The sequence below is a fragment of the Aquarana catesbeiana genome, linkage group LG02 (assembly GCF_042186555.1).
Source record: "Aquarana catesbeiana isolate 2022-GZ linkage group LG02, ASM4218655v1, whole genome shotgun sequence".
Lineage (NCBI taxonomy): Eukaryota > Metazoa > Chordata > Amphibia > Anura > Ranidae > Aquarana > Aquarana catesbeiana.
In genome coordinates, this window is record NC_133325.1 from 670,317,120 (window position 1) to 670,344,642 (window position 27,523).

A 27,523-nucleotide genomic window follows, 5' to 3' on the forward strand; every position below is an offset into this window, starting at 1 on the left:
CTGGAAGAGGAGATTCTGGTGAGGTGAGACTTCCTCAGATTTACTGAATATGCGTGATAGCGCATAGGGTTTTGTGTTCTTGGATCCGGGCCTGTACATTATATGTAAGGCAAATCTAGAAAAGAATAGCGCCCACCTGGCTTGCCGGGTTTTCAACCTCTTTGCTGTTCTTAAATATTCAAGTTTCTTGTGATCTGTATAAATCAGGATTGGGTGTGCAGCCCCTTCCAGTAGGTACCTCCATTTCTCCAGGGCAGCTTTGATGGCTAGAAGTTCACGGTCCCCGACATCATAGTTCCCCTCTGCAGTTGATAGTTTGCGGGAAAAAAAGGCGACTGGATGCAACAGAGCCTTAGATTCCTGCCTCTGAGATAATATTGCTCCGACCGCTGTTTCTGAAGCGTCTACCTCTAAGATGTAAGGCAAAGCTGGATCAGGATGTTTCAGAACAGATGCGGATGTGAATAGTTTTTTTAGAGTCTCAAAAGCGGTTTGAGTTTCCGGGGACCAACAGAATCTAGTGCCTTGTTTGGTTAGTTTGGTGATGGGAGATATGATTGCTGAGAATCCTCTCATGAATTTTTGATAAAAGTTTGCAAACCCCACAAAGCGTTGAACACCTTTCTTATCACTGGGGCTGGCCATTCCAAGATGGCCGTAACCTTTTGAGGATCCATCTGGATACCTTCGGTGGAGATGATCAGGTCCATAAATCGGATGCTTTGGCATTCAAACACGCATTTCTTAGGTTTGGCGTAAAGTCCATGTTGTCGAAAGCGACGCAGTACACTCTTGACATGCCTACGGTGATGGTCTAGAGAGGGAGAGAAGATTAGTATGTCATCAAGATAAACAACAACAAACAGATCCAAGAAATCTTGGAAGACATTGTTAATGAAGCGCTGAAAGGTAGCAGGGGTGTTGCAAAGTCCGACGGTCATTACGAGGTATTCAAAATGCCCAAACTGTGTGCGAAACGCCGTCTTCCATTCATCCCCCTCTAGTATACGGACCAGGTTATAGGCACCTTGAAGATCCAACTTTGTGAAAATGGTGGCAGTACCCAGTCGCCAGAATAATTCAGGCACTAGTGATAGAGATTTTTAAGGGGGACTTTATGAAGCTCACAATAGTCCATGCAGGGTCGCAGCAAATGGTCTTTCTTTTCTACAAAGAAGATTCCTGCTTCAGCAGGAGACATGGAAGGGCGAATGAACCCTTTTTTGAGGTTGTCATCAATATTGTCTTTTAATGCAACAAGTTCAGACTCAGACAAGGGAAAGATTCTGCCAAAAGGAACTTCAACCCCAGGGTGGAGTTCGATTGGACAGTCATAGGCCCGATGATGAGGAAGAGTCTCTGCCCCTTTCTTGCTAAATACATCCAAAAAAGTCATGATATGCCGCTGGGATGACTTGGCAGGCTTCAGAATCTGCATCAAGACACAGCAGGGAAGGTTGGTCATAATGGCTTTCTTGCCAGCAGTGCTGAAGGCAATAGGGAGAGAGAAACTTGATTTCTTCTGTGGCCCAGTTAATGTGCGGGTTATGAGCCTTTAACCAAGGCATGCCAAGAATGATCGGGAACAGAGGAGAAGCGATGGCATTCAAGTGTAGCAGCTCTTGGTGGTTCTTGGCAATGGTCGTGGATAGAGGGATGGTTTCGTGAGTAACCAACCCAGATTTAATGGTGGAACCATCTGCCAGATGTACAGAAAGTCTCTGAGCCTTGGGTTGGAGTGGAATGTAATGTTTTGCAGAAAAGGATAAATCTATGAAACAGCTGCAAGCTCCAGAGTCAATTAAAGTGGGAGTCTGGATAGTTCCTCCTGGGAGCTGCAACAGAATGGGAAGAGCAAGGTGAGCAGAGTTACTGGGCAGAGATGGAGTAGAAGTGGATGTAACTGAGAGGCACTTACGGATTTTAACTGGGCAAGAGCTCACATAATGTCCTGATCCTCCACAGTACAGACAAAGATTCAGCTGATGTCTGCGCTGGCGTTCTTCTGTCGAAAGTGAAGGGCGAATTAGGCCAAGCTGCATTGGTTCTGGTGCGTCCGGAGCGGATGCGGCAGGAGCAGTTGAGGCAGAACTGAAGGAACTGGGCACTTGGGGTAGCATCCATACTGGGCGTGACTGGCTAGTGGCTCGTTCTGACCTTCATTCCCTCAGACGACGGTCAATCTGGATTGACAAATTTATAAGTGGCTCCAGGGTAGAGGGAACCCCCTGGCTAGTTCATCTTTGAGGGGCTCAGAAAGACCCATACGGAACTGATAACGCAGGGCAGCATCGTTCCAGTTGGTGTCGGAACTCCAGCACCTAAATTCTGAAACGTAATCTTCCATTGCTCTGTGGCCCTGCTGAAGCGTATGAAGAGCAGCTTCTGCGGTGGTAGTTTGCTGGGGGTCTTCGTATAACTGAGTCATGGCTTCAAAGAAGGAGACTAAGTCCGTCAAAGATGCAGCATTTTGTTCTAGAAGACGGTGAGCCCAAGCTTGCAGTTCTCCCTGTAGCAAGGAGATGACAAACCCGACCTTAGTTGCTTCCAGAGAGAAAGTGCGTGGCTGTAATGCAAAATAAAGTTCATACGCATTGTGGAAGGCTCTGAATTTGTTGCGTTCTCCAAGGAACCTCTCAGGATTCGGGACTCTGGGTTCAGGTGGAAGCATAACGACTGCAGGAACAGAAGGGATTCCCGGTGAAGGGGAGGATGCTTGAGCAGGTCCTTGAGCTGATGTGGAGGTGGACAAAGTCTGTATACGGCCTTCCAGCTGGGTATAACCCTCTTGTAAGTTCCCACACCAAAAAACTGCTGCGTATACTCTATTTTTTTGCCAAAAAGATTATTTTAATCACCTGGAAGAGATCCCTTCCACCAACCCTTGCAGAGTGGGAACAATTGGTTAATGAAGCCCTTCTGCTTTACCAGCTTACATATTCTACTAGGGGCACTCTGAAAAGTTTAAAAAAAATATGGGATCTTTGGACCAACTCTCTCCTTACGGTTCTGGGTTCCAGATACACCATCTTTGTAATATGTTAACTTCCTTAAGATACATTTGACTCTGTATTGTATATGTGTGCTTCATTATGTAATGGTTGTGCAATATAAGTTACACAGGACACGGACTCTATAAAGGGTTTCAAAGAGAATTATTATTGTATTTGTTTATTTTGCAAATTAATAAACATTTAATTTAAAAGGTCTCTGAAAGGGCTTATTCATATATTCATTCAGCGGGCAGTCTCTGCTAGAGGCAGCGCATACGTCCCTGTTCACAAGTACCTCTCAGATGACGGTCCACCAGTATACAGCTGTTGTGCACCCCCTAGGGCTGGATTCACACCTATGCATTTTTAGTGCTTTTTGCATTTTACAGATTTGCACTATAGAACATGTTCCATAGGAAACCATGTTAAATGGACTGTAGTGCATATCTGCAAAATGCAAAAAGCACCAAAACTGCATAAATGTGAATCAAGCCTAAGGAGCCGCAAGTAGAAGGAGATTCCTCACCCTGCACAGCCAGGCATACTATATCTTTACAGCACACTTGGGTCAAAGAAACAATGCAGTGTTTTGTTTTATGTTTTATTGAGGGGAATAAACTTTGATAGGGATATTATGGGATGCCCACTTGATCAAAGCAATGAAACTCTTCAGGGACACAACTATATACAGGCCGTATATACACTTCTCTTTCTACCTCCAGCACAGATCTTTCTTGTAGAATGACATCTCCCAGGACCAGCTGGCACAGTAGCAAATGCCCTTTACAAGCAGGGATCGCGGACCCCTTTAGTAGTAAAAAAGTCCCAGTGCCCAGCTGCCCTCCTTCTGTGGCCACTGATTCAGCACCACCTCTTCAGACACCGATAGCCCACCTGGCTGCAGCTGCCCCTTTCACTAGCCCTCCTGGCTAAGACTCCACAGTCCTCCCAGACTGACTATGCATCCATCCCAGACTGCTTGCACCCAGTCCTCTCAGGCATGCCTCTCAGTCCTCTTGACTAACACTCACCAGCCCACCTGGCTGTCTTCCTCCCTGGAGATTTGCCCGGCAGTGTTCTCTTGCTGTCCTCCACTTGCTCCCGTGCCTTTGGTGAGGACACCACTGTGTGTCGTGAAGAGGGTCCCTTTCGCACCCAAGCCCAGGCCCAAGGTCACCCCCCTAAGACTAGGGGGCACCCTCAAGGGCCACCGACAGCCTAACACTCCATCCCCAACTTCCACCCAAACTCCACTGCCCCAGCTGGGCTGACCCAGAGTATTTGAAAGGGGTCTGCCCCCCCCCCCGTAACCCATCTGTTAGAGATTGGTCAGAGCCTGCAGTGCATGCATCTCCCTGTTTATGCGCCTCGAACTGATCTTAAATGCAAGCTGATTGCACCTAAAAGAAAGCTGCATTTACTCATCAACACAAGCCCTAAGGCCCCTTTCACGCTGCCCTGATGCGGTTTGGCTGCAGCGCGGGTGCAGCATAGTGTACCTGCAGTTTTTGTGCAGGTTACCCTCACTTTCCTATGGAACTTCTATTCGATTGAGCGTTTTTGTGTATTTTCAGATGCAGCCTGCAGGATTTTTGGTGTACTTTCAGAAAACGCACCAAAAATGCCAGATGTAATAGAAGTCTATGGGAAAACACAGGCAACCTGCATGAAATCTATGGGGAACTTTCTCTGCACCTGAGCTGTGAACAAACCACAGCGGAGCAGTATGAAACAACCCTAAGTCATGAAGACATGCCATTTTTCTATTAGCTAGATGCTTTTATGAATCACAGATTAGATATCTTTGGCAAGGCCCAAAGTCTATACAGGTAATAAGAAATGCAGAAACAGCACACACAATGACAGGACCCTGCATACACAGTACCACTGCTTCATGCATGACAGCGTGAAAAGTTTCTGCTGCTGTATGAGGGCCATACAAATTTTATTCCTGTCATGGGAAGAATGTTACTGGAGACAAAGACATGTGTACAGCACATGAAATATAACTGCTCTCTACTGAACTGTCTGATTATTAAATTACATACCTGTTGACCATTAGCCAAGAGGGTTAACTTTTCAGCCCGAGCCTTTACTTTACCATAAGACAGTAAGTTCTCACCATGATAGATTGTGTCTTCTGTGATTCTTAAAACAAAAGAAACAGGAGGTTTTTAATAAATATAGATGGCAAGATATAGAATTCCACTTTTATAGCTTTAATATGGAGTCAAAACGAGTAAACCTAAAGCATTTGTTACCCTAACTCTTCATATTCCTGATATGTGCCTGCTGTACCATGTACAAGACAGTATAATTTTCTCCTTGTATTGCTTCCTTTGTATGAAATCCTTGGTGTCCGTGCTAGCCCCTTGCTTCCCTATTAAAAACTGACCACACTAAGCAAGAGAGCACAACGTGGTCAGTTCTCTAGCTCTGCTGGGGGCTCAGTGTACTCTCCTACAATGATAAGACATTCACTGGCAAGCTCAGTGTGCTGCTGCTTCTCCTCCCCCAGCTCTTATGCAGCTAAGAACAGAGGGATTGTAATCATTTCAAAAAAGGGGGAAAAGGTATTTATAATGATTTTTTTTGTATATCTATACAAAAATGTTTTGCCTTTCGTTTCTATTTTAAACTGAATGGGTTGTTTTACAAGGTAATTGTTTGCAATCACTTTAAATACCAGGTGGTATCAAAAATGTTTGAGTCAAGTTTTGTAATAAGCCAACAGATGACATGCACAGTCACAGGGAATCACCTTCATAAGTCAGTGTACCAAAAGACATCATCCTGTGTACATCGGGAGCTGTGCAACTGGTGATATTCTTTTGTTTAATTAGTTTTTATTGAAAGAAAGAGTAGAAAAAGCATACATGTTCATTAAATCAAATAACATCCAATATACATACATGAATTGTTCGGAGAACACTTGACACGTATATAAACAAACAATAGCATACTTCTTCCTATAAGGTCTCATCAAAATAAAAAGGAAAAGGAGTAGGATAAAGTGAAGAGAAGAGAGAAGAGGCGGGAGGTGGACGGGGGGGGGGGGGGGGGAGACGGGGGAGGGAAGGAGGGGAGTAAATCTGTCCAGGTCCATAGTCCTTCATTCATTGATAATAAAATCTATGTACAACTTCACGCGGGTTGAGACATAATATCCGCATACACGGTAGTATATTTGAAGGCAAACCAACAGAACCATATTTTCTTTGCTAGATCTGATTTATTTTTTAAGGTGAGGGTTATCTCTTCCATATAGTAGACATGATCCACTTTCAGTAACCATTTGCGTAATGTTGGGATGGAAGTTTTTTTCCAGTATAAAGTAATGAGTGCCTTTGCAGCATTGAGTAAGTGTGGAGTAATTGATCTTTTATAAGGTCCAATTGGTTTACCTGTGCAATGGAACAAGACATACCACGGGTCATTAGGAACCTCCCATCCTTGGATTTCTTTGATCCAGTGTAAAATGGTCAGCCAAAATGGACGGATCAGAGGGCAGAACCACCATATGTGGGCATGGGTTGCCCTTTCTCCACAGCCCCTCCAACACAATGGAGATGTTTGTGGGAAAAACTTATGTAGAATAACCGGCATGTAATGCCACCTTGTCAGTAGTTTGTGGTTCACTTCTGCAAGTCTGGATGCTCTGGAGGACGTGTGGGCTAAAAGAAGAATGCTGGACTTTTGGTTTGGCTGTAGTGGTTTTTGTAAATCAACTTTCCAGTTGTATATGAACGTTGGGACGGTCGAAGAGATCAATTTAATAAAAGACTGATAAAAGTATGACACAGGTTTCTCCACTGGTTGGTCTTCTGAAAATGCAACTTCCATAGGAGATAGCTCCGCGAGAGATCTCAGAGGTTTCGGAAGAGAGCGAACAAAAGCTGCTAGTTGTCGGTACCTCCAGTGATCCATTGCGGTGATGTTGGAGTTGGGGAGTAATGTAGACAAAGGTAGTATCCCTGATGCGTTGTTAACATGATGTAGTAGGGTGTGTGGACCAAAATTCCAAACTCGAATCCCGGGTTCGGTATTTCCAGGGGGAAAGTAGTTATGTCCGGACAGGGGAAGGAGTGGAGAGTTATATGGCCACTTAAACAGCTTACAAAGCAAGTCCCATAACATGAGAGTGGAGCGAGACAACGGTGATGTAGTTTTGGACAGACTTCTATATTTCCCCGGAATCCATATTTGTGAAGAAAGATCCGTTCTGCTGAGTTCCATTTCCAAGGACACCCATTTTTTAGAGTCCCTATGAAACTTCCAGTCAGATAGTCTTGTCAGCACAGCGGCTCTGAAGTAAGACCTCCCTCTCTCTTGGTTCTGATAGTAAGAGATCTAGGCAGCCTAGGTCTACTTCTATTCCAAACATATCTACCAATAACAGAATTAAGTAGTTTAAAAAAACCTATGGGTATACCATAAGGTATCATTTGAAACAAAAATAGCACCCTGGGCAGAATATTCATCTTGACAACTCCAATTCTACCAAACCAGGAATGGGCAGACTGAGACCACCTCTGAAGGTCAATCCTAATCTTATTTAACAGTGGGATGTAGTTTGTACGAAATAGTGAAGTCAGTTTCGGAGTGAGGAAGACACCAAGGTACTTCATTTTCCGCTCCTGCCAACTAAAGGGGAAAGCCTATTTTAATTGGGACACGGTAGAGTTGGGGATAGAGATATTTAAAATTTCTGATTTTGACATGTTGATTTTGAAATTCGATACCTTGCTAAATTGTGAAAATTCTGATTATAGATTGGGTAGGGTTATCAGGGGTTGTTGCACATAAAATAGTATATCTGCATATGCAGCATACTTGTGTTCTGATTCACCTACAACTATCCCATGGATGCTTGGATTTTGTCTGACGATAGAGAGGAAGGGTTCCAATGAAAGGGCAAATAAAATTGGGGAGAGAGGGCAACCCTGGCGCGTACCGTTGTGTAAAGTAAAGGGTTTACTGAGGGAACCATTAATGCGCAGTTGTGCAGTAGGCTGTTTGTAGAGCGCTGAGATTTGAGCAATCAGAGATGGCCTTATGCCCAAATGGGTCAACGTGGATATTAGGAACTCCCAGTCCACCCTATCAAACGCCTTTTCCGGGTCAGTTGAGAGTAGAAGGGTGGTCTGGGAGACTCCACGAACATGCGAGATTAGTAGAAGAGATCTAAGCGCATTGTCTCTAGCTTCCCTGCCTGGGATAAAGCCTGTATGATCCTTAGAAATCCATTGTGGTATTAGGGGAAGGAGTCTATTGGCAATGGCCTTAGCGTATAGTTTAGCGTCAATATTGAGTAATGAAATGGGTCGGTAACTCCCGCAGTTAGTGGGGTCTTTACCCGGTTTGGGTATAACTGTGATGTGTGCATGAGTGGTCTCTGGACGGAGGTCACCACCCGAGGAAAACGCGTTAGCAGGAGCTGACAAGTGAGGTAACAAAGTGTCTGCAAAAGAATGGTAGTAGGCCACCGTAAATCCATCCGGACCCGGTGCCTTACCTGTAGCCATGGCTTTTAAAGCGACACGAAGTTCCGAGGTGGTGATCTCCCCCTCCAATGAGTTGAGTATGTCAGGAGATAGTCTAGGTAAGTTTGCCCTATGTAAGTAATCTGCTATGAGTCACTTCCTCTCCTCCTTATCTTTAATCAAGTGTTGAACCTGATATAGGTTCTGATAGATTCTCTACCTATATTAGGGGTGTCATGATACAAAGTGGATGAAGAGTTTTTAATTTTGGCTATGAAAGAGGCAGCCTTTTTTTGTTGCAGAGACCTGGCCAGCAAGCGGCCCGGTCTGTCTCCCCACTCGTGAAAACATTGCGCCACTATGCGTGCCTTTTGTTTGTGTTCCAGATGAAAAAGCGATTTCAGTTCCTCCCTCTTTGTGGTCAGGGTGTGGAAAACAGTTATCGATTGGCTAGCTTTGTGTTGTTGTTCGAGTACTCTGATTTCACTAAGTAGTTTGTTCTGTTGAAATTTACGTTCCTTTTTTTTTCCTGGCTCCCAAATCTATAAGTTTGCCTCGTATGTGGGCTTTGTGGGCCTCTCAAAGTATCCCTGTAGATATGTCAGGTTGGGCATTCTCTTGAAAGTACAGGGCAAGTTCCTTAAATATAGCTTGTTTATCAATCTCCTCGGCAAGGAGTTCCACATTAAGTTTCCAATTAGTAGATTTAAAGGGAAGGGATGGGACTTTAACAGTGATCTTAATCGGAGCATGATCCGAGAGGGGCGAGGTTTCAGTTGAAGACCCCACTAATAAGGGCAAATGGTGATGGTCAATAAAGAACAGGTCAATTCTAGAATAAGTCTGATGGACCTGAGAATAATGCGTGAAGTCTCTTTCCCTAGGATGCATAATCCTCCAGATATCCATTAATTGAGCGTCATGTAAGGTTTTCCGAATAAACCGAAGACGCGTGTGGGGAATGCTAGATCTCCCTCTGGAAGTGTCGATAACAGGTTCCAGGGGCGTGTTAAAGTCACCGGCAAGGAGAATGCATCCATGAGAAAAGTCCCTTAATTTCTTCAGTGTGGATGAAATAAAGCCCGCCTGATTGCGATTAGGTGAATATAGAGTTGCCAAAGTACAAGGCATACCGCCCAGGATGCCCCTGAGAAACAAGTAACGACCTAGCGGATCACTTAGCATGGAATCTAATGTAAACGCAAATCCTCTACGGGACCCAATGGCCACGCCTTTGCTTTGTGAACATCCGAAAGACCATAATACCACGTGGGATAGTGATGTGAATGAAGTTTAACATTTGTGGTAAGCGTAAGATGTGTCTCCTGCAAGAAAATCACGTCCCCCTGCAGGCGACCTAGTTCTCTGTACAAGTTGTGCCTTTTACCGGGAGCGTGTAACCCCCGTACATTAATAGAAATTAAATTTACCTTAGCCATGGGTGCCGAGAGAGGGCATACGTGCGTACATGTATCCTAAGGAAATGGACCTGAGACAGGGGAAGGAGGGACGGGGTAGGAAAGGTGGGGAGGCTGGGGAAGAGGAGGGAGAGGATAAAGAAAAAGATAATGAGGAGATAAAAGAGAAAATCAATAGCATGAACGGAACAATAAACACCTTTCACCACGAGGGTGGTGATTACTAGTGCACGCATATTAATGCCGTTCAAAAACAGGATGCGCATGAGGCCCAGCACCCCCACACCCGCACCCACCTGGGGGCAGGGACATAGGGGCACGGGGGCCACATGGCTCCTAATCATAGAGGGGAGGATACGCCCGGGCATCCAGACACAGCGACCGAGGTTTAGGTGATCAACATCTCAATGCCCCGGCGCCGACATTCCATGTCGTCAAAAGTAAAAAGTAACAACACCAATTTTTAAAACCTATTAAAAGGATAACACCACTATAAACATGCAACTGTGTGGAACTATAACTTGCAGATATAAATTACATATCCAGAGGCCTCATCCTGAGCTGGGGGCAGTGTGTGCCAAACTTAAAAAAAATTAAAAAAAATAAAATAAAATTAGGAACTTAAAGGCACATGCTCCCTGTTAATAAACCATTGTGAGGTTAGAGTGGTGTGGATGAGTTTGCTATGTCCTGTTTTCAAGGACCAACTGGGGATGTGAAACTGTGCAGTGTTACTGCAAACAAGATACTTAAGTAAGCTGTGGAGGGGATCCGGCCAAAGATGAACGATGTTTGCGGCCCACCTTCTGCCATTTTGATTCAGAATTAGGTGGCAGAGGTGGGATGCCATCTTGCCAGCCTGGGAGATCTGGAGTTGATATGTTCATGTCCAGGCAGAACTTTTCCAGGTCCTCTGGGAATCGAAGGACAGCCGTTTTACCATCCTTGCTAGCAATGAGGGCAGCTGGGAAGCCCCATCTGTAGTTAATGGATGCATTCGTAAGTTTTTCGGTGACAGGACGCAGGGCCCTGCGTCTCTCCAGTGTTTCCCGAGCCAGATCCGGAAAGAAAGAAAGGCTAGCACTATCAAAGTCTAGTAAAGGAGACACCCTGGCTTTTTTCATGATTAGTTCCTTTTCAGGGTAGTGATGAACTCTGCAAATTATGTCTCTCGGAACATCAGAGGCAAGGTTGCGTGGACGGAGGGCTCGATGAGCGCGGTCAATTTGCAGGGGATGGTCCGCAGGCCAAACCAAGGAGGCCATTAAAAATACCCCGGAGAGAGGGGAGTAGGTCGTCATCTCTTGTCGCCTTGGGGAGACCCTGAATCCTGATGTTGTTTCGCCTATTGTGATTTTCCTGGTCCTCTAATTTGTATAGAGCCATCCTGTGTGCAATAGCGAGTTGGCGATTAGAGGCCTGTAAAGCTCTAATGGCGGACGCGTGGCGATCTAGGCGTTGCTCCGTCTCCTCTACCCTCTCAAGGACCTGTGAAAGATCCGACGGTACCGCCGAGACCTCCTTCCTGATAACACGCTCGAGGCCCAAAAGCATGGACGCCAAGTCAGTCTTAGTGGGTAAGTCACTCACCGAGGTAGCGACTCCTGAGCGTGTGTGCGTGTTCCCCTCATCTTCCAATCCGGCTGATGAGACAGGAGAGCGGCGTCTGGGCTCCGGCCTAGTGCGGGAGGCGGAGCCCGTTTTCGAGGTCACGCTGCAGGGCGAGCGGCCTAGGCCGTCAGTGTCCTCCATGTCCTCCGGTTCTGCGGCCAAAAACCTCTTGATCGAGCCTGCAGAGGTGCCCTTCTTAGGCAGGGGTTTACCGGATCGTTTCCTCATCGTTAGCTGCAAAAACGAGGTGTTGTTTGCGCGATAAAAGGCTGTTTGTGTTGTGCCAGCGCCGGAGCTTGGGAGAGATGTGTCCTCTCTACAGCATGCCGAAACCACGCTCCCCACTGGTGATATTCTGACCATGTGCGTTAACACTTCTGCTATTTCATCATAAATAGCAAAATAGAACAAAGTGCAAACGTGAAATTCTGTGTGAAACTGGGCAAATCTACCACAGAGACATTTGACATGATTCGGCAAGTTTTATGGTGATACTGCAATAAGTTGAAGATCCAACTCAAAGGTCGCCATTTTGACCCCATTGAGGAGAGCCAGCACGAAAAGCAGGAGGGCTGACGCGTTTCGAAAAGAAGACTTCCAGGACACATTCCAAAAGTGTCAGGAACGCTGTGAGCACTGTATTGCTTTACAAGAGGACTATTTTGTAGGTGATAGTGTGTAAACGTAGATAAATAAAGTACTTTCTTCTAAACACAGCCAGTCTCTAAACTTTTAGATACACCTTGTATGAATGCGTCCGCAAATTGCATATCAGTGCCACCCGTGATTTACATATCAACCATGTGTACATTGCACACAGAGCAGGGCTGGGTGGGGCAGCATTAATGACTCACTGGAATGGGCCTATCTTAAGGTAGGGGCCTGAAGCTGCAGCTCCAATAGCCCTTATGTTAATCGGTCCATGGTTATACCCCGTCAGTTTTGTGTTTTCTTTTTCTAACTGTATCACACTGGGGAGATTTCCCATCACATCCTGTCCCATAGCAAAACAGGAAGTAAGAGGAAATCCCTCCAAAGTGAGGAAATCCCTGGTTGTTAACAGGGTGTCCCCATTGGAAGATTTCCCCTTGATTCCTGTTGTGACGACAACCCAAAATTTTGACTTGATGATAGCGGTAAACAGGAAAAATAGGGATAATCTCCCTAACTGGGATACCTACAGTAATAAATACTTGAGGGTTGTTCTAAACCATCTCCACTCTATCAAAAACTAAAAACTTTACCTTTATTTTTTAAAGAAGAACTAAAAAATTAAAAAATTAGGAGCTACTTTGCAACCAGTGACTGTTGAGGCAGTAAAAACCTGGGCAAGGAGTATGTAATGCACAACATAGTGTATACAGTACAGCATTCAGGACAATATGTTTCACAATATAGTGTATACAGTGTAGCTGGTAGGACAGCATCATATCCACCATAACATAACAGTGTGTCCCCTTACGCTGGTAGTCAGTGTGCCACCTTATGTTGGTGGTCAATGTGTCCCCTTCCCCTTGCCCCCTAGAAGCCCTGGAATGGTGCATTGGGTTCCCATTCAAAACAAATGGCACTGCAACATACCAAACCAGGATTGTGCATCACTTTGTGTTGCAATAAAATGCATTTAACTGGGTGTTGCTGCAAAATAGGTGTTAAGTCAGCCTGACATGTATACATCTTCCTTACTTTTTGTAAATCCGAATAAAGTATCCACATAGCATTATCAAAGATGAACAGCCCAGCAAGCAAGCCTACTCACTTAGTAAATCAAGTGCTGGGACCTAATGTATTTTGCACATCATCGTTGCTCTTTGCACTGCCTCATTTATTAAAGAGCACATACAACACAAAAATGTATAGTCTTTAACCTGCTTTTGATCTTCCTAATACTTTTAATACATCAGACCTCACACTCACAGTACGTATATTTACAGAAGATAAGAGCAATAAATGTATTACCCAGACTGATGAAACTTTCCCTCTAAAATGACACAGAGTTCAGTAACCTTGGCCATGAGAATGGCTAAGCACCTAATCCCGAGGTATTTACTAATGAATGTATGTTATCAACTTTTCAGACTCCTTTGAACTCTTAAAGTAAGGATGTCAGCAACTTAAATACCACATAGCATCTGTTTAACGTGGATGAGGCTTACAAATGATGGCATTAGGCATTGTTATTGCTTTGTGTTTTAATGTTTGGAATCATTACTTGTTTTTATATTTCAGCAGAAACCACAGGCAACACATAAAGTAATTAATGAACTTGTAATGCCAGCCCAGAAACATTAAAATAGTGCCAGAAAGTATACAAAAATGCTTCTACAGATGTTATTTTTAAGTAGACCTGGCGGACAGAAGAAATGGCAACTACTGAATTAGCTCACCTAGAGGTGATTAACCAATATATATATAAACAGCCGTGGCCAAAATTTTTGAGAATGACACAAATATTAATTTTCACAAAGTCTGCTGCCTCAATTTTTATGATGACAATTTGCATATACTGCAGAATGTTTAGAAGAGTAATCAGATGAATTGCAATTAATTGCAAAGTCCCTCTTTGCCATGAAAATTAACTTAATCCCATAAAAAACATTTCCACTACATTTCTGAAGAATGCTTCAGGGTGCCCAAGAAAGTCCAGCAAGCGCCGTCTCAGTTGATTCAGTTGCAGGATTGGGGCACCACCAGTGCAGAGCTTGCTCAGGAATGGCAGGTGGTAGGTGTGAATACATCTGCCTGCACAGTGAGGCGAAGACTTTTGGAGGGTGGCCTGGTGTCAAGATTGGCAGCAAAGACACCACTTCTCACCAGGAAAAACATCAGGGACAGACTGATATTCTGCAAAAGGTGCAGGGATTGGACTGCTGAGGACTGGGGTAAAGTCATTTTCTCTGATGAATCCCCTTCCTGATTGTTGGGGGCATCCAGAAAAAAACCTTGTTCAGAGAAGAAAAGGTGAACCCTACAATCAGCCCTGTGTCATGCCAAAAGCAAAGCATCCTGAGACCATTCATGTGTGGAATGGGGATCACCGCTCCAAGTAGGTCAATGGAAATAAACCTCTCCTCAAAGTTGAAGCAACAGGTGCTGGCAATGCATATAGCAATAACTATCAAACAGTGCTTAATCATGATTATTCATGATTAAGCACTGTTTGATAGTGTGAAACGCGTCAGTTCTTCTGTCCTGTCTTCTCTCATCCTAATTACAATTCATGTGTGGGGTTGCTTCTTAGTGGGCTTACTCACAATTTCGCTTAGGAACACAGCCATGAATAAAGAATGGTACAAAAGCAACTTCTCCCAACCATCCAAGAACAGTTTGGTGAGGAACAATGCCTTTTCCAGCATGATGGAGCACCTAGCCATAGGGCAAAAGTGATAAATAAGTGGCTTGGGGAACAAAACATCAACATTTTGGGTCCATGGCCAGGAAACTCCCCAGACCTTAATCCCATTGGGAACCTGTGGTCAATCCTCAAGAGGCGAGTGAACAAAAAAACAAACAAAAATTCTGACAAACTCCAAGCATTGATTAAGCAAGACTAGGCTGCCATCAGTCAGGATGTGGCCCAGAAGTTGATTGACAGCATGCCAGGGCAAATTACAGAGGTCTTGAAAAAGAAGGGTCAAAACTGCAAATGTTGACTCTTTGCATAAACTTAATGTATTTGTCAATAAAAGTCTTTGAGTAAATAAAGGTGAACAAAACCGCGCTGTCTCTTTAAAAGTTGTGTTTAGCAGCTGACACAGCAAAAGATTGGTTTGCAAAAAGTGGTAAAAACTATGTAAAGAAAAGTGTAGCGCTAATATGATATCAGAAATCGGAAACAAATGTGTGACCATAGATGTAATGCAAAACCTCACATGTAAAAAAAAACATAGTGCTATCATATTACTGCATTGCAAGATAAGGTGATTAAATTGCCAATGCAGTAACTGCAAATAGTGATAACAAGAGAAGAAAAAAATAAATATATGTAACGAGATCGAAAAAACCTCATAAAAACAAAGTGAACTATCAAATTGTTAGAAATTGATAGCTATGTGAAAAGCAACAATAAGTGAAGCAAAAATTGTATTTATAAAATAACATCAAAGTTCATATATGACTTGAAAAAACTTGGTGCAGACAATTTGTTTTTTCAAGTCACCATGTCGTCATATATGGACTTTGATGTTATTTTATGAATACAATTTTTGCTTCACTTATTGTTGCTCTCATTATATATATTTATTTTTTTCTTCTCTTGTCATCACTATTTGCAGTTACTGCATTGGCAATTTAATCACCTTATCTTGCAATGCAGTAATATGATAGCACTGTGTTTCTTTACATGTGAGGTTTTGCATTACATCTATGGTCACACCATTTGTTTCCTATTTTTGATATCATATTAGCGCTACACTTTTCTTTACATAATAAAAGTCTTTGACACTTATGAAATGCTTGTAACTATACTTCAGTATACCATAGTAACTTCTGACAAAAGAGATCTAAAAACACTGAAGCAGCAGACTGTGAAAATTATTATTTGTCATTCTCGAAATGTTTGGCCACAGCTGTACAGTATATACCTGTACACTCACCGGTCACTTTATTAGGTACGCCTGTTCAATTGCTTGGTAACACAAATTCCTAATCAGCCAATCACATGGCAGCAACTCAATGCATTTAGGCATCTAGACGTGGTGGAGACGACTTGCTGAAGTTCAAACCGAGCATCAGAAATGGGAAGAAAGGGGATTTAAGTGACTTTGAATGTGGCATGGTTGTTGGTGCCAGAAGGGCTGGTCTGAGTATTTAAAAAACTGCTGATCTACTGGGATTTTCACACACAACCATCTCTAGGATTTACAGAGAATGGTCCGAAAAAGAGAAAATATTCAGTGAGCGGCAGTTGTATAGAGGAAAATGCCTTGTTGATGTCAGAGGAGAATGGGCAGACTGGCTTGATATGATAGAAAGGCAACAGTAACTCAAATAACCACACGTTACAATCCAGGTATGCAGAACACCAGCTCTGAACGCATAACACATCAAACCTTGAAGCAGATGGGCTACAGCAGCAGAATACCGAGCTGTAAGGGCAGTACAAACGTGGAATTTCCTAACATGGGAATTGATTCTAACAGATTTTTTTAAAAAAGGTTTGGAGGTCTTCCTAAAAGTACATTAGGAACATTACATGTGAATGTATTTTTATACATTGTACAAGTACATTACATTACATTTTTATTAAAAAAAAAAAAAAATAGCAAATTGTTGATCCAGGGAGAGAACACCACATGAAAACTGAACCACACACTTTAAGGGTTCTTTGCTTGAATTTGAGGATGTCAGATTTTCTTTTAATATAAGTGGTTGAATTTGATGATAATGTGTTTTTTTCAGCCTATGTTGCTAGGTAACGCATTACGTTAATGGTAAAATGTTATCTTTTAGAATCCCCTTAACATAATGATCACATTCTTTTTGAAGGGTCAATGACCAGCGATACAGACCTAGTTCAATGAACAACTAGTTTGATTAGCTTCAGCAAAATAGTTATTGGAGCCAGATGGTAATACAGAAAATATAGTGTTGGAGTCAACTTAAAGAGCACCTGTCACAAAAGAAGTATAGGGGCAACAATTGGTGTTCCCCTTTTGAAAATGCCTGTCTGAGTGGGGCTTAAAACAAGCATGTGCTAAAGGAATTTTAAAAATGAGTGCCAGAATTCACAATGTCCTATGTTTTATACTATTTCCAGGTCAGTAGAATTTGGTAGGCATTGTAGTGAAATATCAATGGGGGGGGGGGGTTATATAGAAATGGTAGCCTATATACTTCTCCTATGATAGGTGTGCATAAAAAAAAAAAAAAAATTTTTGCAAAGATTTATAATCCGAATATCCAGGAAAATGTAGACTTTAGTTTGGGGGTCAAACCTGTTGAGTGTTCGCTGAAAAGTACTGTATTTATTGGCGTATAACACGCACTTTTTCTCCCAGAAAATCGGGTGCAAATAGTGTGTGCGTGTTATATGCCAATACTGCAATCTGGGCTGCCTAGGAGGGAACCGGGAGGGGGGCGGGATGAGCGCCGTCAGATTACATACAGCGAGAATCCCCTGTTTATCCCCTGTAATAGGAAGTCTCGTCTCCTGGGCCGGCGTTGGAGCAGTGTTCTGTCTATCATAGAAGCCGGTCCAGGTGGTGAGACTTTGTATTAAAGAGGCCGCCGATTAAACAGGAGATTCTTGCTGTATGTAATCTGACTGCGCTTGTCCCACCCCCCTCCCTGTCCCCTCCAAGGCAGCAGTAATCTGAGTTGAGGCTGCAGATGGGCATTGATCAGGCTGCCTTCATGGCAATGGTGAGGCTGCAGATGGGCATTGATCAGGCTGCCTTCATGGCAATGGTGAGGCTGCAGATGGGCATTGATCAGGCTGCCTTCATGGCAATGGTGAGGCTGCAGTTGGGCATTGATGGGCAATTGTGAGGCTGCTGATGGGCAATGATCAAGCTGCATTGATGGGCAATAGTGAGTCTGTAGATCCAGGGCCGTCTTAATAGCATCATGGGCCCCTGGGCAAAGTAATGCTCTGGGGCCCCTACAAGGGACACATCGCAGGTAAACAGACATCAAGTAGGTAGAAGGCAGACAAGCGGAGCTTCCCTTCTGTACAGCAAAGAAACAGTGGGAAAATACTACATACATAAAGTAACAAAGCTGTCCTGTGCATATAATATATCTGCTAGAATGATGCTCAGGACAGTTGTAACAAGTATAGACACAACCGCCAACAAAAATCATGAGGCACCATCCAGCCTGACAGGGCCTCAGATAACCCCAACATTGTAACCCCCTCTACATCTTATATACATCCAGCACTCCTAACTCTACCCTACCCCCCCCCCCCCACACACACACACACACACATACACCAGGTTTTCCCCTACCATTGTTATCCCGTTACCACTTCCACACCTCCTGGATTCTCGACGCCAAATACCTCTCCAGCACTCTGACCCCTCTACACCCCAGATCTCCCCCCAGCACTCAAACCCCTCTATACACCAACAATATGACCCCTCTACACCCCAGATACCCCCCTAACACTCTGACCCCACTGCACCCCAGATATCCCCCCAGCACTCTGACCCCTCTACACCCCAGATTTCCCCTAGCGTTCTGACCCCTTTACACCCCAGATATCCCCCCCAGCACTCTGACCCCTCTACACCCTAGATATCCATCCAGCACTCTGACCTCTCTACACCCCAGATATCCCCCCAGCACTCTTATCCCTCTACACCCCAGATATCTCCCAAGCACTCAAACCCCTCTACACCCCATATATCCCCCCCAGCACTCTGACCCCTCTACACCCCAGATATCCCCAAAGCACTCTGACCCCTCTACACCCCAGATATCTCCCAAGCACTCAAACCCCTCTATACACCAACAATATGACCCCTATACACCCCAGATATTCCCCTAGCACTCTGTCCCCGCTACACCCCAGATATCCCCCCAGCACTATGACCCCTCTACACCCCAGCTATCCCCCCAGAACTCTGACCCCTCTACACCCCAGATATCCCCCCAGCACTCTGACCTCTCTACACCCCACATTCCCCCATAACGGTAACCCCACTACACCCCAGATGTCCCTCCAGCACTCTGATCCCTCTCTGCACCCCAGATCCCTCAGCACTCTGACCTCTCTACACCCCAGATATTCCCCCAGCACTCTGATCCCTTTACACCCCAGATATCCCCCCAGCACTCTGACCCCTCTACACCCCAGATATCCCCCTAGCACTCTGACCCCTCTATACCCCAGATATCTCCTAAGCACTCTTAACCATCTACATCCCAGATATCTCCCCAGCACTCTGACCCCTCTACATGCCAGATATCCCCCAGCACTCTGACACCTCTACACCCCAGATATCTCCTAAGCACTCTTAACCATCTACATCCCAGATATCTCCCCAGCACTCTGACCCCTCTACATGCCAGATATCCCCCAGCACTCTGACACCTCTACACCCCAGATATCCCCCCAGCACTCTGACCCCTCTACACCCCACATTCCTCCATAACGGTAACCCCACTACACCCCAGATGTCCCTCCAGCACTCTGATCCCTCTCTGCACCCCAGATTCCCCAGCACTTTGACCTCTCTACACCCCAGATATTCCCCCAGCACCCTGATCCCTCTACACCCCAGATATCTCTCCAGCACTCTGACCCCACTACACCCCAGATATCTCCCAAGCACTCTGACCCATCTACATTCCAGATATCTTGACAAAGCAGTACTTGTTTACCAACTAAGCTGCAAGGGGCAGGGAAAATGCAGGGCCCCCCCATGCAGCTGGGGCCCCTGGGCAGTGCCCAGTTGTGCCCACTTATTAAGACAGCCCTGTGTAGATGGGCATTGATCAGGCTGCATTGATGGGCACTAGTGAGGCTGCAGATGGGCAATGGTGAGGCTGTATTGATGGGCACTGACCCTTATTTTGCTTCAAAGTTCTTTATTTAAAATTACGTTTTTTCCCCTGAAACTTCCCTCCTAAAATGAAGGTGCGTGTTATACGCTGATAAATATGGTAATTTTTTAATGTGATTTTTACATTTTCACATGCTTCCTCTATATTTTCTTTGTATTTAAAAAAAATGCAGAGATTTGTAGGCTTAGCCACTGAAGGCCAGCTAACAGCACATGTGAATAGAGGCCTGTGATCACATAATACAAGGCGTGAATGAACAATGGGAAAGAAGGATCTGATAAACGTCAGTGTCACTTCTGTATATTAGAGCTGCAGATATCTTAGTCACAGCACTGAAAGTATAGTGAAAGCTATGCTATCCAGCAATGATGAAACTGTAAGTGATAAAGGCCAGTGATCCTGGAGGTGGCATACACCTCATGAGAGTTAATAAAAAACAAAATACTTAGAATTCTGCTTTACTGCAGAAGTATTATGTAAGGCTGGATTCACACTTTTGCGAATTGGATGCGGGTTTCTCTGTATCCAATTTGCATAGCAGGTGATTCTGACTGGCTCTCTATGGAGCCAGTTTACACATCTCCGCAGTGTCTGTGCGTCTTTTGGTCCATTTTAGGTCCGAATTCTGCCAAAAATTTGGGCTGAAATCTGACCTAGAATGGTGAATGGAGATGCACTGGACTCCTGCTGTGAGCCACTGCGTTCTCCAGTGTGAACCCAGCCTTACGACCTTCCTGCATATTAGTAGCAGGGGGTCACTCACTCTGCATCACCACCATTTACTGAATGCCTTGTATTTTTTTTAATGAATACAAGGTAATCTCTGATTGGACATGTTGGAGAGGCAGGGCACTGACATCTTAATCTCTACCTCAGGCAATCAAATAATTGAAAAATACAAGGCATTGTGTGAATGGTGACGGTGCAGTGTGAGTTACTCCCTATAGTTACTATGTAGAAGGGCAGCCTTCAGGTGTTCTGTACAATGATAGCTAAAATGTGGAGGTGCTGAGAACACACTTTTTATTAAAGACTTACCCCACCATAGGATCTAAATTTGTGTTTGGTCCAACTGCAGCTATTGAGCTTGTGTACAGTAAGTAGGGGACATCTGAGGCCAGACAAGCTTTTATAACATTCTCTGTCCCTGCAAAGAAAAAAGTGACAAAAAATTTAATATAGAGGTTCTGTTTTCTAGTTAATCACTGTAGCTACTCTCAAAAACCTGTCTTAAGCCAAACCTCAGTCAGGTTTTTAGTGCTGTCTGTGCCCCCATTGGGATGATTTACCCTCTATACAGTGCATCCAGAAAGTGTTTACAACGCTTTACTTTTTCCACATTTTGTTATGTTACAGCCTTATTCCAAATGGATTAAATTGATTATTTTCCTCAAAATTCTACAAATAAATACTCCATAAAGACAACATGAAAGATGTTTCTGTGAAATATTTGCAAATTTATAAAAAAAAAAAAATCATATGTACATAAGTATTCACAGCCGTTGCCATGACACTGAGAATTCAGCTCACGTGCTTCCACTGATCATCCTTGAGATGGTTCAACAACTTGGAGTCCACCTGTGGTAAATTCAGTTGATTGGACATGATTTGGAAAGGCACACACCTGTCTATGAAAAGTCCCACAGTTAACAGTGCATGTCAGAGCACAGACAAAGCCATGAAGTCCAAGGAATTGTCTGTAGACCTCCAAGACAGGAATGTATCAAGGCACAGATCTGGGGAAGGGTACATAAAAATATCTGCAGCATTGAAGGTCCCAATAAGCACAGTGGCCTCCATCATCCGTAAATGGAAGAAGTTTGGAACCACCAGGAGTCTTCCTAGAGCGGGCCGCCCAGCCAAACTGAACAATCGGGGGAGAAGGGCCTTAGTCAGGGAGGTGACCAAGAACCTGATGGTCACTCTGATATGAGCTCCAACGTTTCTCTGTGGAGAGAGGAGAACCTTCCAGATGAACAACCATTTTTGCAGCACTCCAGCAATAAGGCATGTATAGTAGAGCGCCAGACAGTAGCCACTCCTCAGTAAAAGGTACAGGACAGCCCGCCTGGATTTTGCCAAAAGGCACCTGAAAGACTCTTGGACCATGAGAAACAAAATTCTCTAGTCTGATGAAATAAAGATTGAACTCTTTGGCCTGAATGTGTCAAGTGTCATATCAGGAGGAAACCAGGCACCGCTTTTAATCTGGCCAGTACCATCCCTACAGTGAAGCATTGTGGTGGTGGCAGCATCATGCTGTGGGGATTTTTTCAGCGTCAGGAACTTGGGAGACTAGTCAGGATTGAGGGAAAGATGAATGCAGCAATGTACAGAGACATCCTTGATAAAAACCTGCTCCAGGAGCGCTCTGGACCTCAGGCTGGGGCGAAGGTTCATCTTCCAACAGGACAACACCCTACGCACACAGCCAAGATAACAAAGGAGTAGCTATGGGACAACTTTGTGAATGTCCTTGATTGGCCCAGCGAGGGCCCAGACTTGAACCTGATTGAACATCTCTGGAGAGATCTGAAAATGGCTGTGCAGCAACGCTCCCAATCCAACCTGATGAAGCTTGAGAGGTGCTGCAAAAAAGAATGGGAGAAACTGCCCAAAAAATGGGTACACCAAGCTTGTAGCATCATACTCCAAAGAGGCTTGCGACTGTAATTGGTGCTAAAGGTGCTTCAACAAAGTATTGAGCAAAGGCTGTGAATACTTATGTACATGTGATTTTTTTTTTCATTTTTTATATTTAATACATATGCAAGGATTTCAAACAAACATTTTTCACATAGTCATTATGGGGTATTGTTTGTAGAATTTTTAGGAAAATAATGAATGTAATCAATTTTGGAATAAGGCTGTAACATAGCAAAATTTGGAAAAATGTAAGTACTGTAAATACTTTTCAGATGCACTATATGTGCTGGTGACCATTGTCACTGGGACTGAAAGGGAGGGAAAATAAAAAATTGAGTTTATCACCAGAACAGGAACAGAGGGGAAATCTTTCACTGGAAACACGTGTTGTAGTGCCAACTGTCTGGGGAGATTTCTTCTCTCCCCTTTTGTATCTACAGTCCCAAGTGAGATATAGGGAGTTATTTACTAAAGGCAAATCCACTTTGCACTACAAGTACAATTGACAAGTGCAAAGTGCACTTGAAATTGCACTGAAAGTGCACTTGGAAGTGCAGTCGCTGTAGATCCGAGGAAGACATGCAAAGAAAATAAAAAACAGCATTTTTAGCCTGTACATGATTTGATGATAAAATCAGCAGAGCTTCCCCGCATTTCAGATCTACCTCTCAGATTTACAGCGACTGCACTTCCAAGTGATCTTTCAGTGCAATTTTAGATATGAGACAGTCTTTACCAACAATCCACTTTTACAACCCAGATTAGATTGGACACAGCACTCCAAATTTAGGAGCCAGATCGCTGTTCTGCTAGTAAGGAAGACAGAGATACTGTGTTTCTGCTAAGCAGGAACACGGATCTCTGTCTTCCTACAGTTAAACCATCCCCCACACATTAAGAAAGCACTCCCAGGGAAGAAATTTAACCCTTTGATTGCCCCTTCCCGGCCAGTGTCATTAGTACAGTGGCAGTGCATTTTTTTTAGCACTGATCAATGTATTATGCTGTGTACACACGACCAGACTTTTCGACAGCAAAGGTCCGACGGAACTATCCGCTGGACAATAGGATCGTGTGTGGGCTTCATCGGACCTTTGCTGTTGAATAATCAGATGGACTTTAGAAATAGAACATGTTTCAAATCTTTCTGACGAACTCAAGTCTGGTCGAAAAATCCGTTCATCTGTATGCTAGTCCAACAGATGAACAACAATGCAAGGGCAGCTATTGGCTACTGGCTATGCACTTCCTTATTTTAGTCCGGTCGTACGTCATCGTGTTCGAATCAATCGGACTTTGGTGTAATCGTGTGTAGGCAAGTCCGTTGCGTCGGAACTTCGTCGAAAGTCCGTCAAAAAGTCCTTCGGAGTTTAGTCCGTCCAAAGTCTGCTCGAGTGTACACGCCATAGGTTTTCCGCCACACAGTTTTGCATTTAGGCCAAAAAGTTAAATTTTGGTCTCATCTTCTTCCACATGTTTGATGTGTCCCCCATATGGCTTCTCACAAAATGCAAACGGGACTTCTTATGGCTTTCTTTCAACAACAGCTTTCTTCTTGCCACTCTTCCATAAAGGCCTGATTTGTGGAGTACACAACTAATAGTTGTCCTGTGGACGGATTCTCCCTCCTGAGCTGTGGATCCCTGTAGATCCTCCAGAGTTACTATGGGCTTCTTGGCTGCTTCCCTGATTAATGCTCTCCTTGCCCGACCTGTCAGTTTAGGTGGACGGCCATGTCTTGGTAGGTTTGCAGTTGTGCCATACTCTTTCCATTTTCGGATGATGGATTGAACAGTGCTCAGTAAGATGTTCAAAACTTGGGATATTTTTTTATTACCAAACTCTGCTTCAAACTTCTCCACAACTTTATCCCTGACTTGTCTGGTGTGTTCCTTGGCCTTCATGATGCTGTTTGTTCACTAAGGTTCTCTAACAAACCCCTGAGGGCTTCACAGAACAGCTGTATTTATACTGAGATTAAATTACACACAGGTGGACTCAATTTGCTAATTAGGTGACTTCTGAAGGCAATTGGTTCCACTAGATTTTAGTTAAGGGTATCAGAGTAAAGGGGGCTGAATACAAATGCATGCCACACTTTTCAGATATTTGTAAAAAAAAAATTAAAAACCACTTATCTTATTCCCTCCACTTCACAATTGTGTGCCACTTTGTGTTGGTCTATCACATAAAATACATTTACGTTTTTGGTTGTAACATGAAAAAATGTGGAAAATGTCAAGGGGAATGAATACTTTTTCAAGGCACTGTAGCACAGATGAACTTGACCCCCCACTCCTGCACAGTCAGGCAAACTGAATTTTCACAGGCATTCCACAATCAGAGAACAGGTAATGGCTTTGTTTTTGTTATTTATTAGAGGGTTAAAAACTTGGATAGGAATGGGGGGGGGTTATGGGATGCCCACTTCAACTTCAGCAAACTTCAGGGACATTCTTCCTATATACAGTCTCTATATACAGTTTCAACTTCTTCCTCCAGCACACACTTGCTTGGTCCAGCTATGTCACCCTGTGATGATTTCACAGTTTCTAGAAATGGCCCATTAGAGGCAGGGACTCGCAGCCCCTATAAGTGTAGAACAGTAGAGTGACACAGGCTGTACTTTCACATCACTTCCTCCCTGGGGTCACTGATCCCAGCACAACCTCTTCAGGCCTCTGTCAACCCACCTGGCTGCAGCTGCCCCTTTAGGCCAACTATTCACCAGCCCACCCAGCTGACTCTCTCTCCAGCCCACCTGACTGACTCTCAGGAGATCTCCTGGGGAAGGACGAAAGCTTAAGCACACCGCAGTGTTCAGGGAGAACTGGTTACATGTGGCAGTCTCCCCCCTTGCAAGTCCCCAGTAGTGCTGACCTATCTCTTGCTCTCATGTCTCCAGGAAGGGCTTCCTCCATGTGTTGTGGCAGGAAATATCCAGCACCCGATCCCCGGCCCAAGGTCACCCCCCCCCCCCCCCAGACTAGGGGACACCCTTGAGGGCCACAGACAGCCTCCTCAACACTATAACACTTTAGCACCAGGGGAGCTGTCAGGAGTCAACCAGCCCTAAGTCACTGAATGCTTACCCAGATTCAGAGCTCAGGCTTAGCCCTGAGCCAAATAAATGTACCTACACTAACAAGAACCTATACTACATCTAGCACACACACTAGAGGGTGCTACAGTATGTATAGAACATTATCATATAATGCAGTTCAACATGTGTAGGGTTTTATATTCCTTTAGAAAACTCACCTCCAACATTTATAGCCTCAAGTTCCTTAAAGGGACGTTCTTCCAAAACATCCACAAGAGCAGCTGTATGAATAACAACATGAACACCTTTGACAGCTCCCAGAACTTGGTCATAGTTAGTAAGGTCTCCTTTAATGAAGGTAATGGTGGCAGGACCTATAGTGCAATAGACAGAAATACAAGCATGAATACGAAGACATTAACAAACAAGATTCAGAACTTAAAGATCATCTAAGAAACTATATAGAAACTGAAGTGAAGTGTTGCCTTTAACAATGCTGATGTTTATTCCACTTCTCTTTCCTACACTGGACCGGTTAACGGGGATCTGAGTGATCAGACCTTTCCACTTACTCCTCAGCCCCTTGTTCACACATGAAGCTTATTAATTTACAGTTCCTATCTCAGCCCTAATTATCTTAGTTTAAAATGTTATGTACCTGCCTGGACAAAGCACAGGTTCTCTTTAAAAGTCATTGGACCACAGTTTCAACTAGAATACAATCCTGATTAAGTCAACTACTCCGAACAAGAATCTACATGTTAAACCAGTTTGCTCTGCTTTGCACGTGCATTAAGATATGATTCAAAAAGTTTTCATGCACACCAGTATTACGCATCACTCTAAGAAAATAATTTATGAATACACATTTTCCTATGCAAAGCTGAGCTGTTTGCACACACTTTAGTGATGCTTAAATGCCAGGAAAGCATGAAAGTAAATAAATAACATAAAGCAGTGTGTTCCCAGAGGGCGATTTTTTAAAATAAGGTGCTTGGCTAAAGCAATATGGAGGAGAAGACATTGCTTTTTATTCTTCTCTCCCTCTACTGAGATCCTGATGTTATGCCTCACCATTCTCCTCTGGCCAGCAGGGGGAGAGCTAAAGCCAAGCAAATCCTTAGACTTCTATGCAGAGTGTTGAGAATCCTGGGATCTGTAGTTTGAGACAACAGCATATAATGGGACAAATATTCCCCTTACACTATAGATCCCACATTGTACTGTGCAGTATGAGGAGTGGAGAGATGATTATTATTAAACTGCCTGAAAAGTTCTTCCTTTTGGCACCAAAGAAGCTCTGTCCAGATATTCTCTTGAGGAGACCATACCAGCAGAGATCTGAGCCTGAGACTAGGAGTGAGGACACCCAGGGGCAGCGCAACACTGCCCACATCACAGCACCTGCACCAGTGCTCAGGAAGATTGGAGTATCCACTCACCCTTTGCTTCCCACTGCTGATCACTGGAGGCTTTTGGGAGAGACCGAAGGGCTCCCCCTTCTACAGCAAGAGGTCACCACAGCATCCCGGAGGCTGGTGAGAGGGCGACTCAGCCATTCATGATCCTGCTAACAGGGTTTGAGCCACTGAGAGCAGGATACCTAGAGTACCCAATCAATACTGCACTCTGTACCACACTTATTCAAATCCTAGACTGCACCTATACCAACCCAATACTGCATTATACCGAACCTTTACCACATCTAAACCCCATCTACCTTACACCTGTGCCGAGACTATACTGTACCTATACTGCATAAAGGTTAATTGGGACTGTCATTAAATGCACCACTGCTTTTAAAGGGCCCAACGATAG

The 27,523-nt window shown here is 44.2% G+C and overlaps 1 protein-coding gene across 3 annotated transcripts in view; it reads right to left on the reverse strand.

Moving 5' to 3' along the window:
- Positions 1–27,523, reverse strand: part of LOC141128985 (3 beta-hydroxysteroid dehydrogenase type 7-like) — a 178,320-nt gene that overhangs the window by 118,217 nt on the left and 32,580 nt on the right. For all 3 annotated transcript variants that reach the window (XM_073616671.1, XM_073616672.1, XM_073616670.1), the window contains exons 3-5: positions 25,924–26,079; positions 21,055–21,163; positions 5,042–5,141 (exon numbers count right to left, since the gene is read on the reverse strand). In XM_073616671.1, the coding sequence (XP_073472772.1) occupies positions 5,042–5,141; positions 21,055–21,163; positions 25,924–26,079 (365 nt within the window). The remainder of the gene's footprint in view (positions 1–5,041; positions 5,142–21,054; positions 21,164–25,923; positions 26,080–27,523) is intronic.